Source organism: Strix uralensis, chromosome 9, assembly GCF_047716275.1.
Source record: "Strix uralensis isolate ZFMK-TIS-50842 chromosome 9, bStrUra1, whole genome shotgun sequence".
NCBI lineage: Eukaryota > Metazoa > Chordata > Aves > Strigiformes > Strigidae > Strix > Strix uralensis.
In genome coordinates, this window is record NC_133980.1 from 16,095,133 (window position 1) to 16,119,326 (window position 24,194).

General features: G+C 52.4%; 1 protein-coding gene across 6 annotated transcripts; it reads left to right on the top strand.

Annotated features, from left to right (window-relative positions):
- The first annotated feature begins 143 nt into the window (after positions 1–143).
- Positions 144–19,523, top strand: ZIC4 (Zic family member 4). 6 transcript variants are annotated; one of them, XR_012629992.1, is made up of 6 exons: positions 8,355–9,117; positions 9,226–9,843; positions 14,337–14,449; positions 14,533–14,661; positions 16,663–16,785; positions 16,989–19,523. XR_012629992.1 is itself a non-coding variant. In XM_074877536.1 (5 exons), coding segments are annotated over exons 1-5 (1,254 nt in total). In that variant the 5' UTR covers positions 144–365; the 3' UTR covers positions 16,664–19,523. The 6 variants fall into 6 exon arrangements, 5 of the variants coding, with proteins under 5 accessions (XP_074733637.1, XP_074733636.1, XP_074733635.1 ...); XM_074877536.1 differs by lacking the exon at positions 8,355–9,117 and adding exons at positions 144–590; positions 3,494–3,578 and having other exon boundaries at positions 14,337–14,661; positions 16,663–19,523; XM_074877535.1 differs by having other exon boundaries at positions 16,663–19,523.
- The last annotated feature ends 4,671 nt before the right edge of the window (positions 19,524–24,194 follow it).

A 24,194-nucleotide genomic window follows, 5' to 3' on the forward strand; every position in this document is an offset into this window, starting at 1 on the left:
TGCATTTATTCTGCCAAATCCATTCAAAGGAATTGCAATAGCTTATAGCAACAGGTATACCCGCTCTAGGAGCGCGCCTGTGTGTGGGCATGGTCTTTAGGCGGGTGTTACATTACTTTCTGTATTTGGTGCTAAAATTAAGCAAAGGACAGAGTTGTCAGCGTTATTGTGAAGTCTTCAGGGCGATGGCATTAGGAGATCCAGAAAGTTAGGTAGTCCGGGGCTAGCCTGCCTCCCAGTGCAGGGGGAACCCAGTGATCACTCCAGGTCGGTGCAAAATATACGAGAAAGCAGACGAGAGGATATTTTTAGGAAGCGTATCTAAATATACAGTGTAAGAGTGAATGTAAAAAAAAAAAAAAAAAATGTTGTGGGTTGTAGAAGTTATCAAGTGGGATTTGCGGCGCGCTCTCTGCAGGAAACGAAAGCTGCTCCAGTTCAAAGCCACATGCACCAACGTGACATATAAGCCATTAAAATATCATCCTGACGGCTCATTTCTGCTTCATCATACATTCCCTAACTGCTTCCAGAAAGCAAGAAAAGAAGAAATGAAGGATGACCGCCTCGATGGAAGCGCCAAAGAGGTGGTGGGTTCCTAGGGGGGGGTTATTGTTTTCTTCTTTCATTCTTTCTTTCTTTTCCCTTCCCCCCCAGCCCCACTATTATTTTTGTCAGTTCAGAAATGAGGGGAAACCTCAACAGGTCGCAGGGGTAAGTGTCTGGGAGCAGGGGGTGCCTGGGCAGCCCGGGCAGCTGGCGAGCCCCCACCGCCTGCCCCAAGGGCTGGACGAGATCTCCCTGCCCGCGGGGGGGCCCGGCGAGAGGAGGCTTGGCCGCCCCGGGGAGAAGGGCTGGAGCCCCGCTGTGAGGGGGGGGCAGTGCCTCGGCTGCCCCTCGCCCACGTGGGGGCCGGCCCCCGGCGGCACCTCGACGTCCGGGGGCGGGCGGAGGGAGAAGCGCCCGGGTGCCGTCGAGGAGGGCTCCAGCACCCTCCGCCGGACTCCGGGCCCCTCGCCTGCCCCCCCCCCGAGTCCGGGGCGGGGGGGGGGCGGCCCGGCTGTCCGCGCAGTGAGGGGGGGCTGGGGTCCGCGGAGCGGGGCGGAGGGGCTCCCAGCCTCGACAGCGGTCGGGCTCGGTGGGGACGGGCAGGCGGCGGGTCCGGCTGGGTCCTGCGGCCGCCCAGGCGGGGCCGGAGGGCCGGGGCGGCGGGCAGAGGACGAGGAGCGATGACAATGGCGAGCCCCGTGGGGAGGTCTCCCGGGGGACGCGCTCCCCGCCCAGCGCCTCGCCCACCGCCTCGCCCGGTGCCACGGGGGCGCGCCGGGGGAGCCGGCGCTCCGGCACCGCACGCCCTTCTTTATAGGCGGGACGGAGCCCGGGAGCCCGGCCGGCCCCCTCCACCCCCACCCCCACCCCCCTGCGGGCAGGGCCGGGGGAGCTGCCAAAGGAGCTGGGTGCCGCCGCCAACTTCGCGCAGAGCCCGCGGAGGGGCTGAGACCCCGGTCCCAGCCCCGTGGGGCCGCCCCGCGCCCGGCGCCGGCTGAGGAAGGGGAGATGATCCTAAATCCCCGCCGAGGGTGATGTCCCCGAGGGTGACCTCTGACCCGAGCCCGGCTCCATGTGTCAGCCCCGGGCACCGGCACAGCGCCGGACCGGACGGGGACGGGCGGGGGCTCCTCGCCGAGCCCCCCCGCCCCCCGCCTTGCTGCTCCTTTGTCACGCACGGTCCCTCAGCCCCGGGAAGTCCGTTTGCCGGGCGGGGAGCCTGTTCGCCGGGCTGGGCTCGGGAGTCGCTGCACCCGGAGCCGAGGAACTTTTATTTCTGCCCCGAGAGCTTCCCGGCGAGCGCTCCCTTCACCCCGCGCCGCCGCGGAGAGCACAGGTTGCGTGACAAGCCGGTGGCAGCGGGGCACACGCCGTCCCCGCCGCCGTACGCTCAGCCCGGCTCACACATCCCGGGGCAACGCCGCCAAACCCGCCCGGGGCCGCCGGGCTCCCGCGGGGGCGGCGGCTGCTCCCAGCCCCGCTCCGCCGGCGCACCGCTGGCCGGGTGTCGAAGAGAGCATGTGGGGAGGGGGGGCCGGGTCCCGCCTGCGCCGGCTGCAGCCCCTCGCACCCCCAGCCCCAGCGTGGGAGCCGAGGGGGGACTGGTACCCCGCAGTGGAGCGCCGGGGGTCGGCCCGGCCGAGACCCCGCCAGGTCGGGCAGTGGGGCACTCGCACCCCCCCGCTCCGCCGGTGACACTGCGTAGATGAGAAAGGCGTGCGAGGTCGAGCCGGAGTTTTAGCCAATATTTACTCTGAAATCCACAACTGTTTTTGCCTTCGTGTTTTGTCATCTGGTAATCATTTGAAATATTAAATGCAGCGATTTTTTTTTTTTTTTTGTCCAGTTTCAACAAGTTTTGGCGAACGCTTGGGAACCGAGCACTCCTCCAGCCTCCCATCCTAACCAATAAAGCACAACTCCTGCAAACCTTTCGCTAGCAGGGCAGTGTTTGCTGCTCTGACTTGATAAAAGTGTGAGGATGAATGGAAGTTGACTGGAAGATATAATTCCTAAGGGGTTCCTCTAGTTCTTTTTATTTCAGCAGTAATTTTCATCACAGCGGTGAAAATATTGAGGACATCAAATTATTTGTGATAAAGTATGACTATGATACGCTGATGAAGTTTCATAATTAATATCATCAATTATATGTGTTACTATAGATTTTTATTTACCAGCCCTACAATAATAGTAGCAAAAGCAATAATAATAATAATAATCTCCCTTGAAGTAACTGATTCCAGATTCTAGCGTTCTTTTCCGTATTGAGGGAGAAACAAATAAACAAACAAAAAACCTCAAACCCAGACCCTGAGAATTTCAAAGATATGTGCAAAAATTCAGACTCGGACACTGCATCAAACCCCAGATCTGCTCTCGGGGTTATTGCTGCCGCTCAAAGAAAGCTGTGCAAAGTTCTGCCTGCAGTAGTGGCAGTGCTCTGCCTTGCAGAGTGCAAAGAGCAAGCTGAAAATTATAGGCAGGAAGAAGTGCCAGGGTGGTACTATACTAATCCTTGCTGAGACAACAACTTGCGTTGGAGGCTCGCAGAGAGTCCGAAATTTAATTTCGGGAGGGAAGGATCTGTAAACAATATAGTGGAGTTGGTAAAAACCTGCCTTACAATAGCCTGCCAGAAGGTGAATGTCAGATCAAAGGAGAACTGAAAAGATGTCCTTTCATATTTTTTTTCCCCCTAAATCAGCCATGGAAACTTCATGACTCCATAAAACATGTGCTGCTTTGCTGGGGAGACAGCCTCCAGTTTCCCCTCGGAGAAGGCTTCTCTTCCCCCCTACCCTCGCTGCTTTACTCTTGTGTTTTGTTTGGGGTTTTTCTTTTCTTTTTAAATCCACGATGCCCGAGTCGTACAGCGCCTTACTCATTTCATATCACACACAAATGGTTTTGCTCTTAACTTTCCAACTCTCTCCCCAAACAGGAACAAAGTCAGGAAATGAGGCACAAGACTCCCCTTGTAATGAGGAAAAGAAAACGACTTTACAGAAACATCCTGGAAAAGTCAAGTAAGTTAAAATATGCTTCTTTTTTTTTTTTTCAGTTCAAAGGAGACAATTTTTTTTCAGCTTAGTGTTTAACGTACTTGCATAAACACAAATCAGCGACACAACTCCCCACCAGCAGCTGCCTAATCCTGCTCAATGCCTATTCATTTGGAGGTTCTAGAATTAATATTTGACGACTCTCTCATTGAAACAACAACCCCTGACCCCATGTGATTGCACTGTCACATTATTCTATGACATATTCATCTTGAATTCATTTACGGACGATTTGATTGGAATGAGGTTTGACATGTATTGGATCCTATTAAAGAAGACGACTTTGATCTTGTTGATGGGGTTTACATGATATGTATCATCTTTACCAGGGATACCAGGCTTCCACAATGTGGTGTCTAAGTAGTTAGTGACTGACAGCTTATCTGACAGGAATACCTTAATCTTGAGGTACTGAATGAAATATTCTATTTAAAATAAGCATATGATTTACTTGTCCTAGGGTAGCTCTAGGTCACAAAAAGTGAGAGGCAAACCTAGGCACAAACCGTTGCTCGTCTGGTAGCTGAGTTCCCATTATCCGAGAACCCTGAAGTAAAGAAGACCCCGTAAGTGGCAATGGGGCGAGGGAGTGGAAACAAAGGCAGAATGTGCTCCCGAGCCACCGGGTACCCTCTCCTCTTCCCTCCGGGGAGATGCTGGCACTACTGAAAGGCTTTCTTGAACCACCCTGCCCCCGGCAGGGACTCGGGCTCAGGTCCTGCGCCTGCCCCTGTGTCACTCGCTGCCGCCCTCATCTCTCCGTGTGAGCGACTCTGGGGGCTAAGGAATCGCACAGGGTGACTTCTTGGTCCTCTCCGTTGTTCTTCCTCGCTTTTTTCCCTTTCTCACAGTAAATGTTAGGATTTTCAGATGAAATCGTTCCCCTCCTCTCGTCCGGGAGTTGAAGCCTGGAACGTGCTGTTTGGAGACTTCAGGGCATCCCGTCCAGTTCAGTCCTCGGGCACCGGCTGGAAAGTTTCTAGCTGGCTCGTCGGGAACGGAAGTTTCCGCAGGGGCGGGCGTGGGAGAGCACGGAGCTGGGTGAAGGTCAGATTTTGCTCTCCCCGATGCTTCCCGGGGCTGGAGCTGCTGCTTGCGCTGAGCCACGACTCTACGGGTGAGCAGGATCCGGCCCATAGTCAAAGAGCACAACACGAGCAGCCCCTGATTTTCTGGGGCTTTGCACCTCACCTTCACAGCAAGCCCCTTCTCTGGGACCAAGGTAGAAATACGGGTAAGCGCCTTGCTCTATAGGTAGATTCCTACCCAAACCAAGGCAAAGGCTGGTGGATCTGTAAAGCCGTTCGGCAACGGGGGCTGTCCCCAACCCGAGGGTTACCCCAGAGGGGTGTGGGACGCAGTTTCCATCCTGTAGGCCCCGGCAGCCGTTGGGCACCGGGCCGGGGTGCAGGCAGGGGCCGGAGGGTTGGGGCTGCCCTGCTCGGCCCCGTACCCCCGAGGTGTGGGCAGGCGGAGCTCTGGGTCCCGCACGGCGGGGCAGGGGGCAGGGAGGCAGCTCAGCTCCCCTCCCAGGGCACAGCCCCGACGTGCGGGGCTCCTGCCTTCTCCCGGCACTGCCTCGGCCAGCTCACCTCTTCCCCGAGAGAGCTGGGCCGGGGGCAGGGTCGGACGAGGGGAGCGAGGAGGAAAAGTGCTTGTGACTCGTCTTTACAACATGTCACCTCTCTAGAGCAGCCCTCCAGCACGGGCGGGCTTTGGGGCGGGGGACTGTGGACGGAATGGCAGAAACACAGCAGCCACTAGAAAATTTGTACTCGGGCTCAAGCTGCCCGTCTGTTCGTGCTGGTCTGGCACTCAAGAGAGCACCGTGGTCCCTCTAAACTCCTCTTCCCTTAAGACAAGATCTATCCTTTAGATCTTATAAAAATATTGTCCTGTGGATGTGCCCTGGTGTCTGAGTTTCAGCTTCAGCTCAGGATGTTTCTGTTCTGCTGCTTGAGCAATCTTGGTTTACCCCTGGAAAGGCTCTGGCTTCATCCAGCTCATGAGTCCCCAGGGTAGTCTAGAAGGGGATGCCCTTACCGTAGCCAGGTGGGTTGGAAAGGAAATAATAGTAATTACAAAAAAAAAAAAAATAAATTGGTCCTGCACAAGCTGATGTTGACACATTTGAGAGTTTGCCGAGAGCCCGACTTATCTGGTCAAACAGGGCTCAGGCCGCTGCCAAGAAGCATGAGACCTCGGTCACCCCTGGAGTGGCAGCCGTGCGAGCTCAAGCTGCCAAAGGGCTGCACAAACAGGCATTAAGTTTTCAAAACATTCTGGGAGATGCGCGGAGCAAGGCCGGGTCTGGCCCCGCTCCCCTCCTCTTCCCCGTTTCTCCGCCTCCCCGCAGTCATGTGGTGGCCCCCGCCCGCCCCCCGCCCCGCTCCCCCCCCCCACACCAACCGGGGCTCACACTAACTTCACCTAAGAGTGAGGGACACCGAGGGCCAGGTTCTCCTGCACTGCCTGGAAAAGGGAGTGAGAGAACGCCCTGAGTGAGGGGCCAACTGAGAGCCATGAGTGTCTGACGAGAAACCATCACAATATTTTAAATGAGCTTAGGGCAAACCGGTTATGACATTTTTTTTAATTGATAAACTGTTCCAGATGTTTTCTCCCTTGACTGAGAAGTGTCAGAATTGATGGATAACAAGTATGTAGAGATGCAGTGTTTTAAGGAGGTATGAGGAAAGCAGCTTTATTTGGAATTCACACTCTCAGTACATTTGTAAGTAACAGATTCATCCTTCCTAACGTTTGTCTCTTCTGTGCACTCCTATTGAGATGGTCATGAATAGGACTGTCAAATCCATTTCGTAGAGCAAGTAGACTTGAAAGTTGAGATATTGTGAGGATGGTGTGGGGTTTAAAATGCCTGCGTAAACATGTTATGTAAGGGTGGAGAGCTAATTGCATCATTTGTCACTTTTCATCATCTCCACTCCGAAAGATGTACACAAGGATGTATCTATAGCGAAGTACCTAAATATCAGACTTGTGTTACAAGGGAAATACGGTAAAAACCAAGCAGAGCCAAAATACGTAACTGCAGCCAGCCCAGAGTACGCGAAGCTGTGACAAAAATGTCCCCTATGTGGTTATGTATGTCCTACACTTTAATCTTATGGTTTCTGATCATTGGTTGGTAGCTTCTGTTGTGAGAGTAGCTGAACCGAACATTGCCAAACAGTTTCTTGTTTTACTACTTAACATAAAGCCTATCGATCGCCGATACTGTTACATTTTTATGGAGATGCAAAATTCTGCACTGGAAGCTTTACCTGGCGTGCATGCAGTTACGTATCCACTGGCAAGTTAACAGCAATTGAGTGTATAAAAATGCTGAGAGTTTGACAGGATGGATAGGGAATTCATTGTTGCTTTATTTCATAAGACTGCGCGTTTATTGGTGGAGTTGGTTTTATGTCAGGATCCGAGTTCTGTGGCAATACGGTGGGCAGAAATTTATAGCTGTGTTTTTCTTTCCTGAAGCAGAAGAATCTTTTCCTGTGTTTCCTTTACTTTTTTAAAGTTCACAATCCCCTTCTTAAAAACTTAAGTAGATGCTTCCTTCTGTGCTGAAGCCCTAAGCTTTTCTAAACCTGTAAGGCCTCAGTGTATAAAGCTGAAACCCTGACCTACACTTTCATCACTAGCCATGCAAACGCTGCAGACCCATGCTATTTCCTTCAGGTGAGAAGCCTCAGAATTGAGTCGGTTATGAATGTTTTGCGATGCTTTTTTCCTTCGAGCCAAGGATGGGGATTTTACATGGAACTACCCTGTACGTGTGCGTGAGAGAGGGAAAGGAAGAGAGACTCCCTCTTCTGGGTTAAACACTCAGATTCAGTCTGAACATCACGATTTCTCGCATCGCTCCGGCAGCCAATAACCAGATAACTGCTAAAAGTTGTCAGAGGAGGAGGAAGGGGACAGGGACTCTTCCAGGAATCCTTTGTCAGGGCTCAGGCGACGGTACAGCAGTCCGAGTACAGGCCAAACGCGTACGCCCAGGGGGCGAGCTGCGGTGCGGCTCCCGCCGCCGTTCGTGCCGGGGAAGGACCCGCTCCCCGCGCTGCCAACAAGTGTCAGGGACCCGCAGGCTGGCCCGGGCCCGCTTCCGCGGGGGGCGCAGGGCCGCCTCGCCTCCCGCTGCTCCGGTCGGGCGGCGGGGACCGGGGGGGCTGCCGGGGCTCTCCCGGGGGGGTGGGGAACCCCGCGGGCTGCCCCCCGCGTCGGGGCAGGGCAGCGGGAATGGACAAAGGCCGGGTCGGGCAGCAGGGACGCTCCCCCCGCCGCGGTCCCGCCGCCCGCCTTGGCTTTGTTCCCGCACGGCAGCAGCCCCGGCGGCGGAAGCTCGGCGACGGCCCGACGGCGCGGCCCTGGGGGAAGGCCCCGGCCAGAGCCTCCCGCCACCGGGCCGGGCTGAGGCCGCGGGCTCCGCCGTGCCCCGGGGCCGGGCCGAGGGGCTCCGCGGGGCGGGAGGGGGCGGGGTGGGGGGGTGCCAGGGGAAGGGGGACGCCCGGCGGCGGCGCATGCGCAGTGCTCCCCCCCCGCCCCCCCCCCCCCGCCGCACCGAGAGATAACCCTTTCAGTCGGCAGCGGGACCTGTCATCGGTGACGTCACCCAGCCGGCAGCCAATGGGAAGGCGCGGCGATTGTTTGGCCGGCGGGGCCGGCGCCGCGGCCCGGGGGCGGCGCGCGGCCGCCCGCGCCCCGTCCCGTCCCGCGGCCGCGCCGCGTGGGGCTCCCCCGGCCCCGCGGGAGGACGGGCCGCGCGGGGGGACCTCCCCGGCCCGCCGCCGCCAAAAGCGGGACCCTGCCGGCCCCGCCGAGCCCACCCGCTGGCAGCGCCGCCCGCGCGCCCCGCCGCCGGGGCAGCGGGACCGGGAAACTTTTTGGGGGGAGAAAGAAAAAAAAAAAAAAGTTGCTTTTTTTTTTTTTTTTTCTCCTACCCCCCTCTCTGTGTCTCTCTCCTCCCGCAGTCAGGTGACTTTTTAGCGTTAGAAGCTAATGAGCGTGGATGCTCTGGGGCTCCCAGTGATGGACCCTGCTGCTCTCTCCAGGCGGAACACGGCGCTGAGATTAGTAGACTTGGCGGGGGCTCCTCGCCACCACCACCACCACCCCCCTCAGAGCATGACAGGCTTCCCAGGCTTCGCCGGGCACCCCCACGCCACGGCGCCCACGCAGCCGGGGGAGCACGCCGCCGAGTCCCGCCTCGGGCCGCACCCGCTCCGGCCAGAACACATGGGGCACCGCCACCATCCTCCTCCTCATCCTCCTCCTCAGCATCACCCCGCGGCCCTTAAGCTCAGCCCTGCCCCTCATCCCCACCACCAGCTCCACCACCACCACCACCACCATCATCATCATCATCATCATCATATGGCAGGCCAAGCCGAGGTGGTCTCTAGTCAAACGGGAGCGTTTGGCCCGGCGCAGTCACCAGCAGCCCCTTACCCCGTCTCTCACCCAGCCCAGGCTCTGGCAGCAGGTAGGGACTTCTTCATACGCAGAGACCTGCCGGCCCCACTCATGCCAGGGCTGACCGAGCAGCACCCCGCTGCAAGTTCTCACCACGGACTGTTTGTCTCAACAACAGGTAGCTACCCCGGACACCATGGTCACCACCACCACCACTCAGAAGCTGGGAATCCCTCTCTGTTCACTGGACTCCATGAGCAGCCTCCCCATGCAGCTCCAGGTGGCCATCTAAACGGACAGATAAGACTGGGGTTACCTGGAGAAATGTACGCCAGGTCTGAACATTTCACTCAAGTACCAGCCTCCAGGACAGATCCTTTTGCTGCTTCTTCGCTTCATAGCTACGGTGGCATGAATCTGAACGTGAATCTGGCTCCACACCACGGCCCGGGTGCCTTCTTTCGTTACATGAGGCAGCCCATCAAACAGGAACTCATCTGTAAGTGGATTGAGTTGGACCAGACTCCCAAAAAATTATGCTCGAAAACTTTCAGCACGATGCACGAGCTGGTGACTCATGTCACGGTGGAGCACGTTGGAGGACCCGAGCAGTCCAATCACATATGTTTCTGGGAAGAGTGTCCAAGAGAAGGGAAACCTTTCAAGGCCAAATATAAACTTGTAAATCACATCAGAGTCCACACAGGTGAAAAACCTTTCCCCTGCCCTTTCCCAGGCTGTGGCAAAGTGTTTGCCAGATCAGAGAATCTCAAAATACACAAAAGAACTCATACAGGTCAGTATGTAAAGCTCTCTTTACTCTCTCTCTGTGTTATTCAGCATACTGTTTCGCTTAATTTTGTTTTTAATGTATCCTTTGCGTTGTTATTGAATGCACGCCAAGTACTGCTGGAAAATAAATTCTCAGATTTGTTTGCTTCTTTACCGTTTGGAGGAGGGTGGAGAAAAGGGGGGGGGGGGGAAAGGGAAAGCGAGAACAAATCTCAGAATTCTCGTCCATATTTTTTTCTGGTTGTGCGGAGAGGCTGCTGTAATGTTTATGCGGGTAGACCTGTGTAAATATAGAGCGATATAGCTAGTATTTCTGCTAATTCACAAAAGCGAGGATATTTTTTTTTTTGGCAATTTAAAGTTGTTGGGGAAAAAAATGAAATCATTGTGCAAGCTCACAAATTAAAAGTGAACAATAGAAGTTACAACTTGTCTAGTCAGTTTTGACTGATGTCGCTGAGATGCTGCTGCTCTAACATTGTGAGAATAACACAGCTGCGACCTTTTCGTTCAACAGTTTTGTTTTGGGCAGAGGGAGTTTCAAATGTTTGATCTGAATAACACTGACATTTTTAATGAGCATTGCCTTCCAACGACTCTCTGCATTTGCAAATATGGGGAGCTGCAAGTTCTGATTCTCGGGAGGGGGAAAAAAAAGGAGAAGAAAACCTGGTATTGTTTCGGCCTGTACATTTTGAAATGTCATTTGCAGATCTGCTAAGCGAAATTGGGACGTGTCAGAAACATCTGTTAGTTCTAGTTAACAGAAAATAAAGTAACTCGATGGACGATCTTGCAAAAGTACGTTTGAACTCTTCCGGCCAGGAAAGCATTTATAATTAATGAAATTGCACGTAGAAAGTTTTCACACTTCCAGGAGCAGCTTGTGAAGTTGTATTAATTAGTTTAGCAGCCGGTGTTTGTAGTCTGTAGCGCTGCCTTTTTTTTTTTTTTTTTTTTTTTTTTTTTTTTCCCCCCTCTGAAGAAGAAGATAAGAAATAAGCCCTTTTTGGAAAATTTAATCTGTTCCAGTGTAGGGTTTTCCACCTCCCACCCCCTTCTGTACAGCCCTATGCACTGCGAGGGAAACTACATAATCCTATTGTAAGATCTGCTTACAGCCAAACGATTTTTTTCGCCTTCCAGTTCATAAAACTCCCCTTCCCCCATGCTCGGTGCAGGGCTTGACCTTCCAGGAGTTGCATTTTTATGATATAACTCGACGTGATATAATATGCAGAACGTATACTAATTTCGTATCGCTATCGTCTAAACATAGCACAGAGATTTTACAGCGACCGTCACTCGTCACCTAATTATTTTTCCATCGCTCTATGAATAGCTCGTCTGTGTGCGGTGGGGGTGGGGGGGTGGGGGGGGTGGATAGCAAAGTTGTGTTCCTCTGCTGCCTTCTCGGCCCCCTTTTCCGAGGAGAAAGGAGTATCCCCGGGTCACATAACTTGTATCCGAGCCAGCTCCTTGTCGGATCAGCACAGGTACAGCCATTAACCGGGAGAGCTCATCCCTTAATGACAGTGTTTTTCTTAAGTAAACAAACTTTTACTGCTCTTTAACGGCCTCACTGTTTGAAGTCTCTGAAGCAGAAAATGGTTAAATTCTTGGGAAAACTGACCTACATCGGAGAGGCAGGTTCAGGGCAAACCCGAGATCGGAGGTTTGCGTTTATTAAACATCATTCTGCGCGTCTGTACTTTTCGCTTTAACTTTCCCGGTGATTAATTGCTGTATTGTGAAAACTCCTGCAGGGTCTTTATGGTTCCACCGTTTCTATTAAACACCCAGAAGTTGTCAAAAACGCAATGTTTCTGAAACCCTAATAGAACTCGCTACGAATTATTCATGAAGACAGTTCTAGATTCAACAGGAAAATTATTGCCTCCTCAAATATTAATGACTTCTGATTTCTCCGAGGCTGGGGAGCAGGCAGAGGGATTTCTGGCGATGTGCGGATTTTCCAGGTTGGAGGATAAGGCCGTTAAGGCGGTGGCAGCGGGACGAGCAGGCCGGGCAGGGATCACTTCGCCGCCTTCCCAGCGGGCCAGGAACAATGGTGCGAGGCGTGGGACGGAGCCCCGCTCCCTCCCGGGAGGCCCCCGCCGCCCCCGCGCCTCGCCCGCCGCCCGGGGGCCGCCACCTCCGTCTCCCCCCCCCCCCCCCCCCCCCCAATCACCCCCCCGGAGAAGTTGGTAAATACCTTCATCCACTCCCGGAGACGGGGTGGGGGGGTTATGCCACAATGTCCAAGCCGAATTTCACTGAACACTTTTGCCCAGCTACAAGTGTGGGGTAAAATGGCGGTTGAGATCCTGCGCTTCTCCATCGCCCGGGGAACTTTCTGCGTGGCTGCACCTCCGTGCCCGGGCTGCGGCAGCCGGGACCTGTAAAATGTCCTCTCCCTGCCGGGTAGGGATTTCCACGTAAGAAAACCTGCTCTCGCGAAAGGAATACTTGCAAATGGCTCGGGTGGCTCCTCTTTATCGAGGCGTTCCGAGAATGCAAACCGGGCGGCTGAGAAACTGCTGCCCTCTTCCCACTTGAAACCTGAGTGTACGGAGGGACTTTTCCGTGGCTCTTTCAGGGGGTTAAGCGAAGTTGAACATTTTTCAACTCTCGGGAAAGCGGAATGCGCCGCAGCCCGCTTTTACCTGAATGTAACTCACTTTGCACAAGCAGAGTGCTTATGAGGATGGCTTTCCCTGGGGTCTCCTAACTTACTGCTTGCTTGTACTACACTAATATCCTTGATTTGTTGTCTCAACTTGGATGCTGAAGGTCAAATTGTTTCCTTACGTGAAACTGTAATTAGATTATATGCGTGCGTGTGTCTATGCATATGCACGGCTGTATGTCGACAGTATTTGGTTACAGGGCCCGCGTCGTTTTCCAAGAGACCTTATTTTTAACCTCTTCCCCCCTTGCCTCTAACGCCAGGTATTTACCCATCCTCTGTGCAAATCTTAGCGGTGCAGGATGAGAAAGTCCTTCGTTGACTATTACAGTGCGGAAAGGACATACTTTAAACGCGGGGCCATGAGCTTTTTCCCACCCACCTTGCATAAAGTGCATTCATGTGAAATATTTGGAATGCCTTCCTTTATGTGCCTCTGCCCGCAGCCGAGCACGAGGTGGGCTGCGTCCCTCCGAAATTTAATCGTGACGAACTGAGAGGGAAAAAAAATAAAAACAACCCCAAAACAAACAACAAATTAGAAAAAAAAACCAAAACCTGGAAGCTTTTACAAATATTGGAAGTCCTTTCGACTACATACGCCATGATGGTGAACACAGTGGCTTTGTTTGCACTTCACGTTTAGGGTTCGGCCATATATTTTTGTGGTGTCCTCTGCACCCTGATACTTTTTGGCTTTTGACGGATGAGGAGGTTATTTTCATTCTCCGTGGGTGCAGGACCTGGGTCCTCCTTGGCGAGCAGGGTTTTGCAGTTTGCTATTATCAGTGACAATAGTGTAGTCATCATTTCACCCCGAAGCTGTCTGTGGCGTTTCCTTGAAAGCTTCCTATATATCGTGTACCATGCCCGGTCCACACGATCCGAGGTTAAACTTTCACACGACTCCAGCAACACGATTATATTTCTATTATGCTTAACGTCACTTATCATATTACCAGACAAATTAATCCCGATTGCAATTCCTTCCATGACTGAGTAGGTTCAAATGAAAAGGGAATCCTACCCTCCTGACAGTGCCGTGCACCGGCCTAGTCATCCTCCTGCTGAATCTCTATCGTTTTGCCCCCCACAATCAATGTTCTTTTGAAAGATTTTGTGCCTTAACACACGGTATCAGCAAGCCGGGGAATGGGGAAAGGAGGGGGGATGCGGGTCTTCCACGATGGGCTTGTAATCAGTGCAAGGATGGAGTGGATGAGATGGGATCTAGCCAGGTTATGCATAATATTTCCACGTGCACCTGGGGGAGTGTGAGAAATGTATTTAACGTAAAAACCTTCCCAGGGATAAATCACTGACCGCTCTTTCTGCAGGACATGGGACTCTGCTGGGACAACACACGTTGTTTGCTCGAAACGAGCACTTGGCCTCTAAGTTTTCCTTATCTCGGGGCTTTGTCTTTTGCACAAAACCCCGCGCCGACACGGGCAGGGGCAGGGGCAGGGGCAGGGAAGAGGAAGGGGAAGGGGAAGAGGAAAGGGAAAAGGAAGGGGAAGGGGGAGGAGAAGCTGGCCGGGCAAGGCGCTCCCGGTGCGGAGTCGGCCGCGCAGCCGGGTGGGCCCGGGGCGGCAGCGCAGGGGGAGCGCGGCGGGGCGGGGAAGGGCAGGGCCGGCGCCGCGGGGGCAGGCGGAGGCCGGAGGGGAGCTGCCCCGGGGAGAGGAGACGTGCCAGGGCCGGAGAGAGGGGCCCGGGGAGGCTGCGGACTTGGGGGGATGCTGGGGTGCGCCGGTCCCTGCCCCGCGGCCGCGTCGCTAATGGCTGTGCTCGCCCATTGCCTCCTGCAGGGGAGAAGCCGTTCAAATGTGAATTCGAGGGCTGTGACAGACGCTTCGCCAACAGCAGCGACAGGAAGAAGCACTCGCACGTCCACACCAGCGACAAGCCCTACAACTGCAAAGTGAGAGGCTGCGACAAGTCCTACACCCACCCCAGCTCCCTGAGAAAACACATGAAAGTGCACTGCAAATCCCCTCCTCCCAGCTCCGGCTACGAGTCCTCCACGCCCTCCTTGGTGTCCCCCTCCTCGGACTCCGGCCGGGAGCCCCCCGCCTCCTGTTCTCACGCCGAGCCCTCCGCGCCCGCGCAGCCCGCCGCCAACCTGAGCGAATGGTACGTGTGTCAGGGCGCGGGGCTCCGCGGCGCCCCCGCGCCCCCCGCCGCCCCCCCGCCGCCGCCGCCGCGCCCCCCCGGCGAGCCCCGGCCCCGCTGCTAGGGCGGGCGGGCGGCGGAGCGGCGGCGGCGGCCCTCGCCCGCCCGGGGACAGGGAGCGCTGCTCTGGGGCTCGGGGAGGCCGAGCGGGAGAGGCGGAGAGAGCTGCTGGGCAGCGGGAGAGACGACGCGCTGCGAAGTACGCGGGTGGGCCGGCAGCGGGCCCTAGCCTGCGCTCCCGGCACCTCGCACCCGGGAGGGCTGCGCCCGCCTCGTCCGGGGTGCTGCCGCCGCCTCCCTCCGTGCCACACACCCCCCCCGCGACCGCCGTGCTCCACTCTGTTTACAAGCTCAGTGATTTCCCTTCCCTTCCCTTCCCTTCCCTTCCCTTCCCTTCCCTTCCCTTCCCTTCCCTTCCCTTCCCTTCCCTTCCCTTCCCTTCCCTTCCCTTCCCTTCCCTTCCCTTCCCTTCCCTTCCCTTCCCTTCCCTTCCCTTCCCTTCCCTTCCCTTCCCCCTTTCCCAAAGGACCAAAGTGGTTGCCTATAGATTTTGGCTGTACAGAATTTCTCTTGTCAACAGTACCGTGTGCTGCAGTGTTCTGTTCGCTCACGATTTTCTGTGAGAGTGTGGGTTTTTTTTAAGAAATATATATATATAAACTATTATTTGTTACCGAATTGTACAAAATGGATCCATTAAATTCTTTGATTAATTAACGCGTTCGATGGACGTTTCTCTAAAGAATTTCCTTACTTTTCCCTCTTGCTGTATACAAATACATATATATATATTTCACCCCCCCTCCAGTAGTCGCTAATAAAGGAAGGCCCGGGGGGGTGCGATGATTGACTGTCCATTTTAGCTCCCACCGGTAATGACTTCTAATACCCAAACATGCCCGTCCCCACCCAGAGTGTTGCTCCTGTTGAACCGTGGGCGCTGGGGCTCCCGGGGGGGCGGGGGGGGGGGGGGGGGGGGGAGGGCAGAGCCCGCCCGGTGACGTCAGGGCCGGGGCCGGGGCCGGGCAGCCCCCCCGGCAGCGCGGGGGCCCAGGGCCGCTGCTCCGCGGCGGCTGCCCTGCGAATAGTCCCGATGATAAATGCTCGTACCGGCCCGGGAACGCGGCTTTAGCATCTTCATCCCGCCCCAGAGCTTCGAACTAGACCCGATGCAAACCCACGGGGTTCACTCCTCTGGTTCAGAGAAAGAAGGAAGGGGAAAAAAAAAAAAAAACACAAACCAAAATAAATAAACAAACCCCTCCGCTGGGGTAGCTTGAAACTGCCGAATGGTGCCGTTTTAATTACTTTAATGATGTTTAAGAATACCAGATAGTATAGGCAAATAAATAGCATGGGCTGCTGGAAGAGGTTTGCATGGCTTGCTGAGTGCAGACAGAAGGCTGCTGTAACCGCATCTTCTCGTGTCTGATACATCACCTCTGCACCCAGGTGTCCGGGGTTAGTGTGTGTGTACAACTGTACACACATGCGCACACAGACGTATATGTATATGTCTATAAATATAAAAGCTACAGGAAAATAAATAGCTGGTCAGTGGATAAAAACACCCCCACGTCCAGCACCTCCCCTACTGATGCGGTTTTATTTCCCTCCCAGGGCACCAAGCCGGGGTTCCCTTCTTCGCTCGCCCAAACTCGACAACTTTTGTATTTAAACACGTCGAATAGTGACAAGAGCGTGTCGCCACCGGGAATACACGTAGGGAATTACCTAGGCGAGAGAAATGTGCGAGAGAGGAGCCCAGACTAGGGGAGAATTGTGCCCCTCTGCAGCCCCTGAAACTTGTGTCATGGCAATCGAGAGGTGCAGAAACCAGCTGCGGACAGGGAGGATATTTTCATCGTGTCCTGAGATCTGTTTATTTCTTTATTTCTCTATTTACAGAAGTATTTGGATGTGCAGGCTAATCACCTTTAATTTTTCATTTGCTTGTTACAGATGTCTACCCCGTTGCTCTCAAGGTAATCTAGACAGACGCAGCTGAAAGCCTGAATCTTATGCCTTAGACATCAAAGCAAGCTCGCACAAAGAAGTATTTCTTCACAACGGTGAATCTTCATGGTAAGTTAGGATTTCTATGGCAATAGGCAAGTCATACTTAAATAGTGAAAGGCGAAGTCTGGAGCCCGTCCAGTCTTTTCATTAAGGACATAATATTTACGTCTAACAGGCCCTTTTTCTTGTGTATACAAGTATATATTTTTGTTTGACGCGAACTAAATCATTTTCATTTAATTTCCGGTAAACAAAACCCACGCGAACAGGGCACTTGTTCCAGACCATAATAAAAATGGATAAGACTGTCAGGAAGAAAAGGCCCGCTTGAACCGTCGCCTCAGCTCACTTTTGTTTCTGCTTTCTGCCGGGATCAGAGAATGCGTTTGGGATTTGAGAGCGAGTTTCTAAAGGCAAGGAAATGGTTTTTAAGGGGGAAAAGAAAAGGAGAAAGGTCTAATCAAGCTCGGGTTGTTCAAAGGGCCTGATTTTGGGGTTGAAAGTGTGAGTTTTATGGTGCATCAGCATGCCACGTTAGGATCGCTATGGTAATGAGGAGAGCAATAGCAAGCGGCCTTCAAAGGAGGCACACTCCATTTGAGACAGTCTATTAAGATACATTTGCACTGACCTTTGGTTTCATGCTAGCTTAATACACTCAATCTGCTCCCCGCTAGAGATATACTTCCTCCACCTAAGTCACTTCGGCGGGATTGGGGTTTGCTGGGCTTCGCCCTCCCCCGAGCCGGGCTCTGCTCCGGTGCCGTAGCCCCGCTCTCCTTCTCTCCAGAGTAAGAGGCTGCCAGCCAAGCTCGGGGCGAGCTCTCGCCCCCTCTGCCCAGCGTTTCTGCCCAGATCCTCGTTGTAAAACCCGGCCACAAAGCCCGAGAAGTGCTTCCTTCTCCTCCCCGCCACCCCTCGCAGGGGAAGATAGGCTGGGGACCGAAAGAGCCCTCCTTGGGTCGCCTCGGCCCCGGGGACTAGGTGTGCTGATGGAAGTCCCCCAGGACCCGGGAAAGGGGGCGAGGGCCGGGGGGAGCTGCCCGTGTCCCCCTTCCCTTCCCTTCCCACCCCACCCTGGCCGGCCGGCGCTGCGCGGCGGCGAGCGGAGGCTCCGCGGTGCGGGGGAACTTGACACCCGCACGGCCGGGGCCATGGGCGCTGGGCCATGGGCCCGGGAAAGTTAGAAGTCCATGTTCCAGTAATTGTCTTGTTGTTTATTTTATCCAAGTACCCTAGTGAATAGGGGAAAAATAAACATGATGAAAAAAAATTCAAACAGTTGAGTCGTCTTTAGTGCCAGCCCTTGTGGTTGAATAAAAAGGATGGTCCAATTTCTATTGAGCTGAGAAATCTTTGAAGTGGGAGTTATTATCTGAGAAATTCCTGCTTGTCGTCCTAACAACGCTGATGAAACGTAAAAGGTTCTTTGTCAGCGATTTGTTCTCCTCTCTGTCAAACTCACCCTGCCCGTTAGCTTTAAACCGTTTCTAAAGAGATAAAATCAAACTTTTAAAGATAACTTTAGGGGCCCAGAGGGTGCAGAAAATACCAAACTATCGAATCCTGTGTATAGACATACATCTGGATATATGTGGCTGTGTCTGTGTGAAACTCTGTCTGTGTACAGATCTCCATAGATGTCTGTATGACCTTACTGTTCGAAAGTTGAAATGATGTCCATTTTTTTGCATTTTATCCTCTGAACTTTTCCGTCTAATAAATTATTCCTACACATATGCTGCACAGAATGCGATTCTTGGGAGAGGGCAGAAATGTTGGCTTTCATTAACACCAGTATGTGACCAACAAACGTTTTCTTTCCAGTAGAGTGAAAGCAAGAGCGTAGACATAAGAGTAAAGGCTTTGATCATTTTAACAGTCCGAATACCTATTAAGCATGTATATACTGCAATGTATCGAAGTTGTTAACGCATTCAAAGCGATGGCTTCCATATGCTCTCATGTTTTATTGTCCGTAAGTGTAAAGATAGTCAAACTGCATCCCTTTTGTATCTTCATTTTATAAACATCACAGTGTATACTGAAATGATTCCCTGATCAAGGTTTATTTAGTAGTTTCTCATTGGAGATCATGCAATGCTCTGTTCGTAACGCGAATTCCTTGAAGTTGTAACTCATCAGTGTGCTTCTGTTTTAGTTGCTACAGAATGATCTGAGCCCAATCCTGCCATTCTAAGCAACCCCATTAATTTAATGGGACTTTTCCTGAGTAAAGACCGAGTCAAACTGCAGTGGAGTGGGTATTATTATTATTGTTGTTATTATTAATTCTGGATCTTGTCATATTTATGGGAAAATCTACCGCATTCCTTGTGAACTGTACAGAGGAGAACCCTCTGAAAATGTAGCTCGCAAAAAACATTTGCAATGTTGATATGCTGTATCACTTTCCAGACGTCTTATATTCCATATTTGCCTTCATCACATGTTTGGTAATGAAGGAATGTTCTGTTGTGTGTTTGAACATACTATTTATTTTTTAATATTTGGATTTTTTTACAATAAATATTTATAAGCGTTTCGATTCTATGGTTATTTTTTAAAATGTGCACTTTTAAAATATGTGTTTGTACTGATGATACCGAGTCATTCCTAAAACACTGTATAATCAACCCTGTCTTTCTGTTGATTTTTATATTAGATGAAAAAAATTTCCCCAAACCCGTGTACTATTAATGTGGTGTACAATCAAGTACTAATGCGTGGTTTTTGTTGGTCTTTAACCTCTTTTAATGTTAATCGTTTTAGGTTGGCATTTGCATTAAAAGAACAAAACAAAACACTTCTTTGGCTTCATTTCTGAGATAACATTTTTCAGAGCGGAGACTTCAAAGGAATCGTACTTTCAATCTTGACCGAGGTGCAGAGTGTGAAAACAGAGCCCGGTGTCACCCAGGTGGAGCCCTGTCCCTTTGTTGTCCCCCCCCGGTTACCTCTGCAGTGGCACCCTGACTCCTGCACACGCAGTTTGCGGTTCAGGGGTCACTAAGGGGGTTCTGGGGTCCCTAATACTCTGGATATTGGCGAGAGTTTCCAGGCGGAGCCGCCCCCGAAAGGCTGCTGCTCCCCTCCGCCCCCGAGGGGTTGTTGTTTTGGCAAGGCGGGTGAGGGATGAAACTGGTTTTTTGAAGAATTTCCCCCCCCCCCAATGAGTCCCTGTCACAGTGACACTTTTTATAAGGTTCCTAGGAGGATTTAGAGCATTTTATTTCTTTTTAAGAGAGGAAATCCATTAGTCAGCTAAAGTAATCTGAAGGCAAGCCTTCTTCGCCTTGCATATTCCCCCACCCGATTTTAATACGTTGCAGGGTTTCGCAGCTCCCGAACATGCTCAGGGTTTTCTTTGCATGACTTTTAAAACCTCAGCTTTGCAATTCAGAGAGATGCAGCAGCCTTGGGCACATAGCGGTCCTAACACCGGCGGGCGTCGTGCGCATGCGCGCTGCCTTGACGCTTTTTAAAACAGGAAAACTTGAAAGAAGTTGCCTAACACAGATGACAAAAAGTTGGCTTTGGTTGGTAGGAATTTTGTCAATACAGAATACATTTGACTAACAGAAAAAGAGAGAGAAAGAAAGAAAATAATTAAAGAAAGAAAGGAATTCAAGAAAAAGAACCGAAGGAAAACATTTTTGCTGGTCTGTAAAATACAAAAAAATGGCCCATAAAGGAAAGGAGGGCTAACAGTACATGCTAATTAAAGAATACAATTCTATGGTCTATAATGATTGAGCGAAGACATGTACTTATTACACTTGACTGTCAACAAGGGAAGGAATGTCCCCTCAGACAACATGGTGAGAGACGTGTGGGCATTATTAGTGGTCCTTTTATAGACATTGCCTTTTCTTTCTCAATGCTGACAAACCATTTTGGAGGGAACCATCCCCTGTTGCTTCCTATCATCGATCCCCATGCAAGCCCCTGCATTGTGCAAGTGCATTAATTAAAGACCATTCATTTAACAAAAGAACATTGTATGTTCAGGAAAGGAAGATTAGAAATATGAATCAGTAACCGAGACCCGTTTCCACCGCCTTATCGGGAGAAGCGGAGGGGAAGGAGGTGCGGCGTGCGGTTAAACGCACCGCACCTCCCCCGCCCGAGCGGGGGCCCGGGCACCATTTAGGCTTTTTGGGACAGAAACCCTGAAATGGATTACAAGGTGTGTGTGGGGGGAGGGTTGTTGTCAAGTGTTGTCAGCTCCGAGGGGCTGGCCCGACCCGCACCGCTCCGCGCCGCTGCCGCGTCCCGGGGCCGGACCCCCCACCCGCGGCTGGTGTGCGTGTGTACACACATCCCCACGCACATTTGTTATGTCAACGGGGTTCTTCCAGCTGCACGTAGAGGCATAGACACGCAGACGTGCGCCCATCCCTCCCCATCCCTCACTGCCTAGGTTTTTTCAGTCTGAAGATAAAACCAGCTGGTTCCCCAAAGCCGGTCGCGACATGAGCGTGACTTATCGTGAGAAGGCCGAAGGAGAGCGCAGGGAAGCGGAGGTTATGCGGGAGTGGGGGAAGGAGAGAAGTCGGATTCCCTGTATCACCCACATGACTTGCTAAGCGGCTCCAGCTTCTCTAAAACCTCTGGGCCATATGTTGGTTTATTTACACCCTTTGTCTTTTCGTGTGTCGCCTGGTGAAAGAATATTCCTGGGATATAAATGAAAGTAAGCTAGAGTAAACAAACAAGGGGAGCGCCTGCTTAAGGGATATGTAACGTTTCTGAGATCCCAACAGAGCACGTCGTTCCCATGGTTATAATGGGGCCAGAATAGCAATTAAAGCTTTTAGTTAAAACCCCCAGATTTTTAATGCTGAATGACACATTGACTCCATTTTCTCGTAGATGATTTAGAGTTTTTGCAGGATTATACTGGGGGAGGAGAAGGAGGGGGAACGACAAAAGTAACCGGAGAAACAACTCTTTAACAGTAAAAAAAAAAAAAAAAAAGGGCACAACAGATTAAGGTGTTCCTAATGATGGCAACAGCTCAGAGAAACCTCTGCAGCTTTCCCGTGAGGGTGAATTTGTTTTCAACTTCTCCTGCATTTGGAGCTACCCCGCTCCGAGCGAGGACCGCGCTAGCTCGCCTGGATTAGGCGACGAGACCCCGCGGCTTCGGGCACCAGCCTCCGCTCTTGGAAATCTGCGCATCAGCTTCGTTTTCTTCTTCTTCAACCGCGGCAGCCAACCCCATGGCCGGGCTGGAGCACGCCGGGCTACGAGGAAACCTTTTCCCCTAAAATAAACAGGACGCCCTAACAAATCGGCTGATTTTTTTTTTTTTTTTTTTTTTTTAATCTTTCCCCTCAAGTCAATGTCACCCAGAGGATCGGCTCATTACTGCTGCAAAACCTGTCTCCGGGTCACGGTGCTGGCGTGCACGGACTGGGGAAGACACCCCGGGGGACCGGGCTGAGCACCCGGGGACCGGGGCCGGGGAGAGCCAGGCGGGGCTGCGCCGCCCCACCGGGCCGGAGACCCCCCCCGGGACCGCGCTGCCCGCGGCCAGCGGCTCCCTCCTGCCCTCGTCCTGCCTCGTTGCTGCCCCAGAGGATACCTGCTCCAGCCCGCCCTGAAACCAGACAAAAGCGCGGATCCAGCCCACCTTCCCTTCCCTTACACCACCCCCCCACCCCCCACCCCCAAGCTGTTTTGGGAAGACACATACACAAAAATTTATTCTCCAACTTTTGACTAGTCACTGCTGGCTTAAATTATCCTCTGCCCTGGGGGGGCAATAGTGAAGCAATGGGAGCTCCTTGCTCCACCGCCTGCTCCTGCGAGCGGCTGGGAAACAGGGTGCAGCTGAACTTGGGCAAACCCGGGCTGCCCTCACGCAGCCCTCTGCCCTCGACCCCCCGGGCCGGGGGCGGCCAGGGTGGGAGTCCCGCAGTGGGGAGTCAAAGGGAGGTTTCAAGGGGGGAGGTTTTGTTCTCCGTACCTGAGGACAGATTAATCCTCGCATATACTCGATAAAGATGAAGATCTTGCTGGGAGGAAGGGGGCGGAGGTGGGGGGGTGGAGGAGAAAATGGGTAGGAAAAGAAAGAAGGAGTCACTGGATTGTTATTGTCTAGAAAACAGGCCACCTTTAAAAACCTGTTGTAGAAATACAGAGACTCCTTTAAGTGTGAAATATCATTTCATTGTAAATAGTCAAAAAAGAGTCGGTAATCCAACTTCCGGAAACTGTTCTGAATTATTTCAGCAGACTCTTTTAAAAGGGGATTAGCAGGGCTTTAGGGGCAAAATCCTTCTGTTTTATTCAATCTGATTTTATGTTATAATTACTAGATGTAAAGACTCGCGAATTAGTATGCAGGCGTCGTCCAGACATTATGCAGGTGCTATTCTAATCATTCAGCTTTTTAATTAAGGAACGAGGTAAGAAAACAGAATCATAAAAACACTTTTGTGAGAGCTGAGAAAATCGTGAGCGACTGCATGAATAAAGCCTTTATACCTTATCCTGACAGGTCAGACACCAATTGCCTGACTTACGACCTTTTCTTGCTGAAACAATGGTTAACAGCTTTCTCACCTTGTTCCCATTATAGCCTTTATTCTCGCGGAGAATTTATGGAAATAGCCCTAAAATGCTTACACTAAAGAGGGATGCAAAAAAGTATTGCAATTTTAATTGGTGCGTGTCCCGTACAAAGATACTTTTATTCGGGTCGTTCGGGAATGAAGGGTCTCAGCCCGGCACGAGGATTTGGGCAGATCGAAACGTTTTGAAGCATAAAATTCTCCTTCAGGAGAGGAGGGGACACAAACAAACAAACAAGCCACCCAAAGTTGCCGGAATGCCCGGGCAGCCGCCGCGGCTGGGACGACGCCGGGGTCCCCCTTTGTTCAGTGCATCAGAAGGCATCGTGCTCCCTGATCCCGCGATGCAAACTTAAAGCCTTTGTGGGGCTTTGTTATTATTATTTAATTTCTTTCCCTTGCCTTCCTCCCCTCCCCTCCTCTCCCCCCTCCCCACGCCTGGCACTACTGCATCACGTGTATTAACATATGAATGAAACAACCAGAGCCAATGCACTTAAGGTAATACCTATGCTCCGTTCTCGCCTGATTATCTTTTTATAGAAAGTTACATTAACTAATGACATTTACATAAATATGAATAATTAGTAAGGTAAGTAATTCTGCTCCGTCGGGGGAAGGCGGAGGAGAGCAGTGCCTGAGACCTGAGCCCAATTTTCGGCTCCGCAGACCTGGGCGCTGCTTCGCCTTCGCACCGGGCAGGAGGCGCGGAGTCGTCTGTTGGGAGGAGGGGAACTGTCACATTTATATTGTTTTCTCTTTTTTTCCCCCCCTTTTTTCCCCTAATGTGAAACTTTTCTCTTGTGTCCCTCTTTTATCTCCCCTCCAGACCTCCAGTTTTGAGCAGAGTTCAGTGGCTGTAAATGATAGGTTCCCAAAAGCATCAATCCGCGC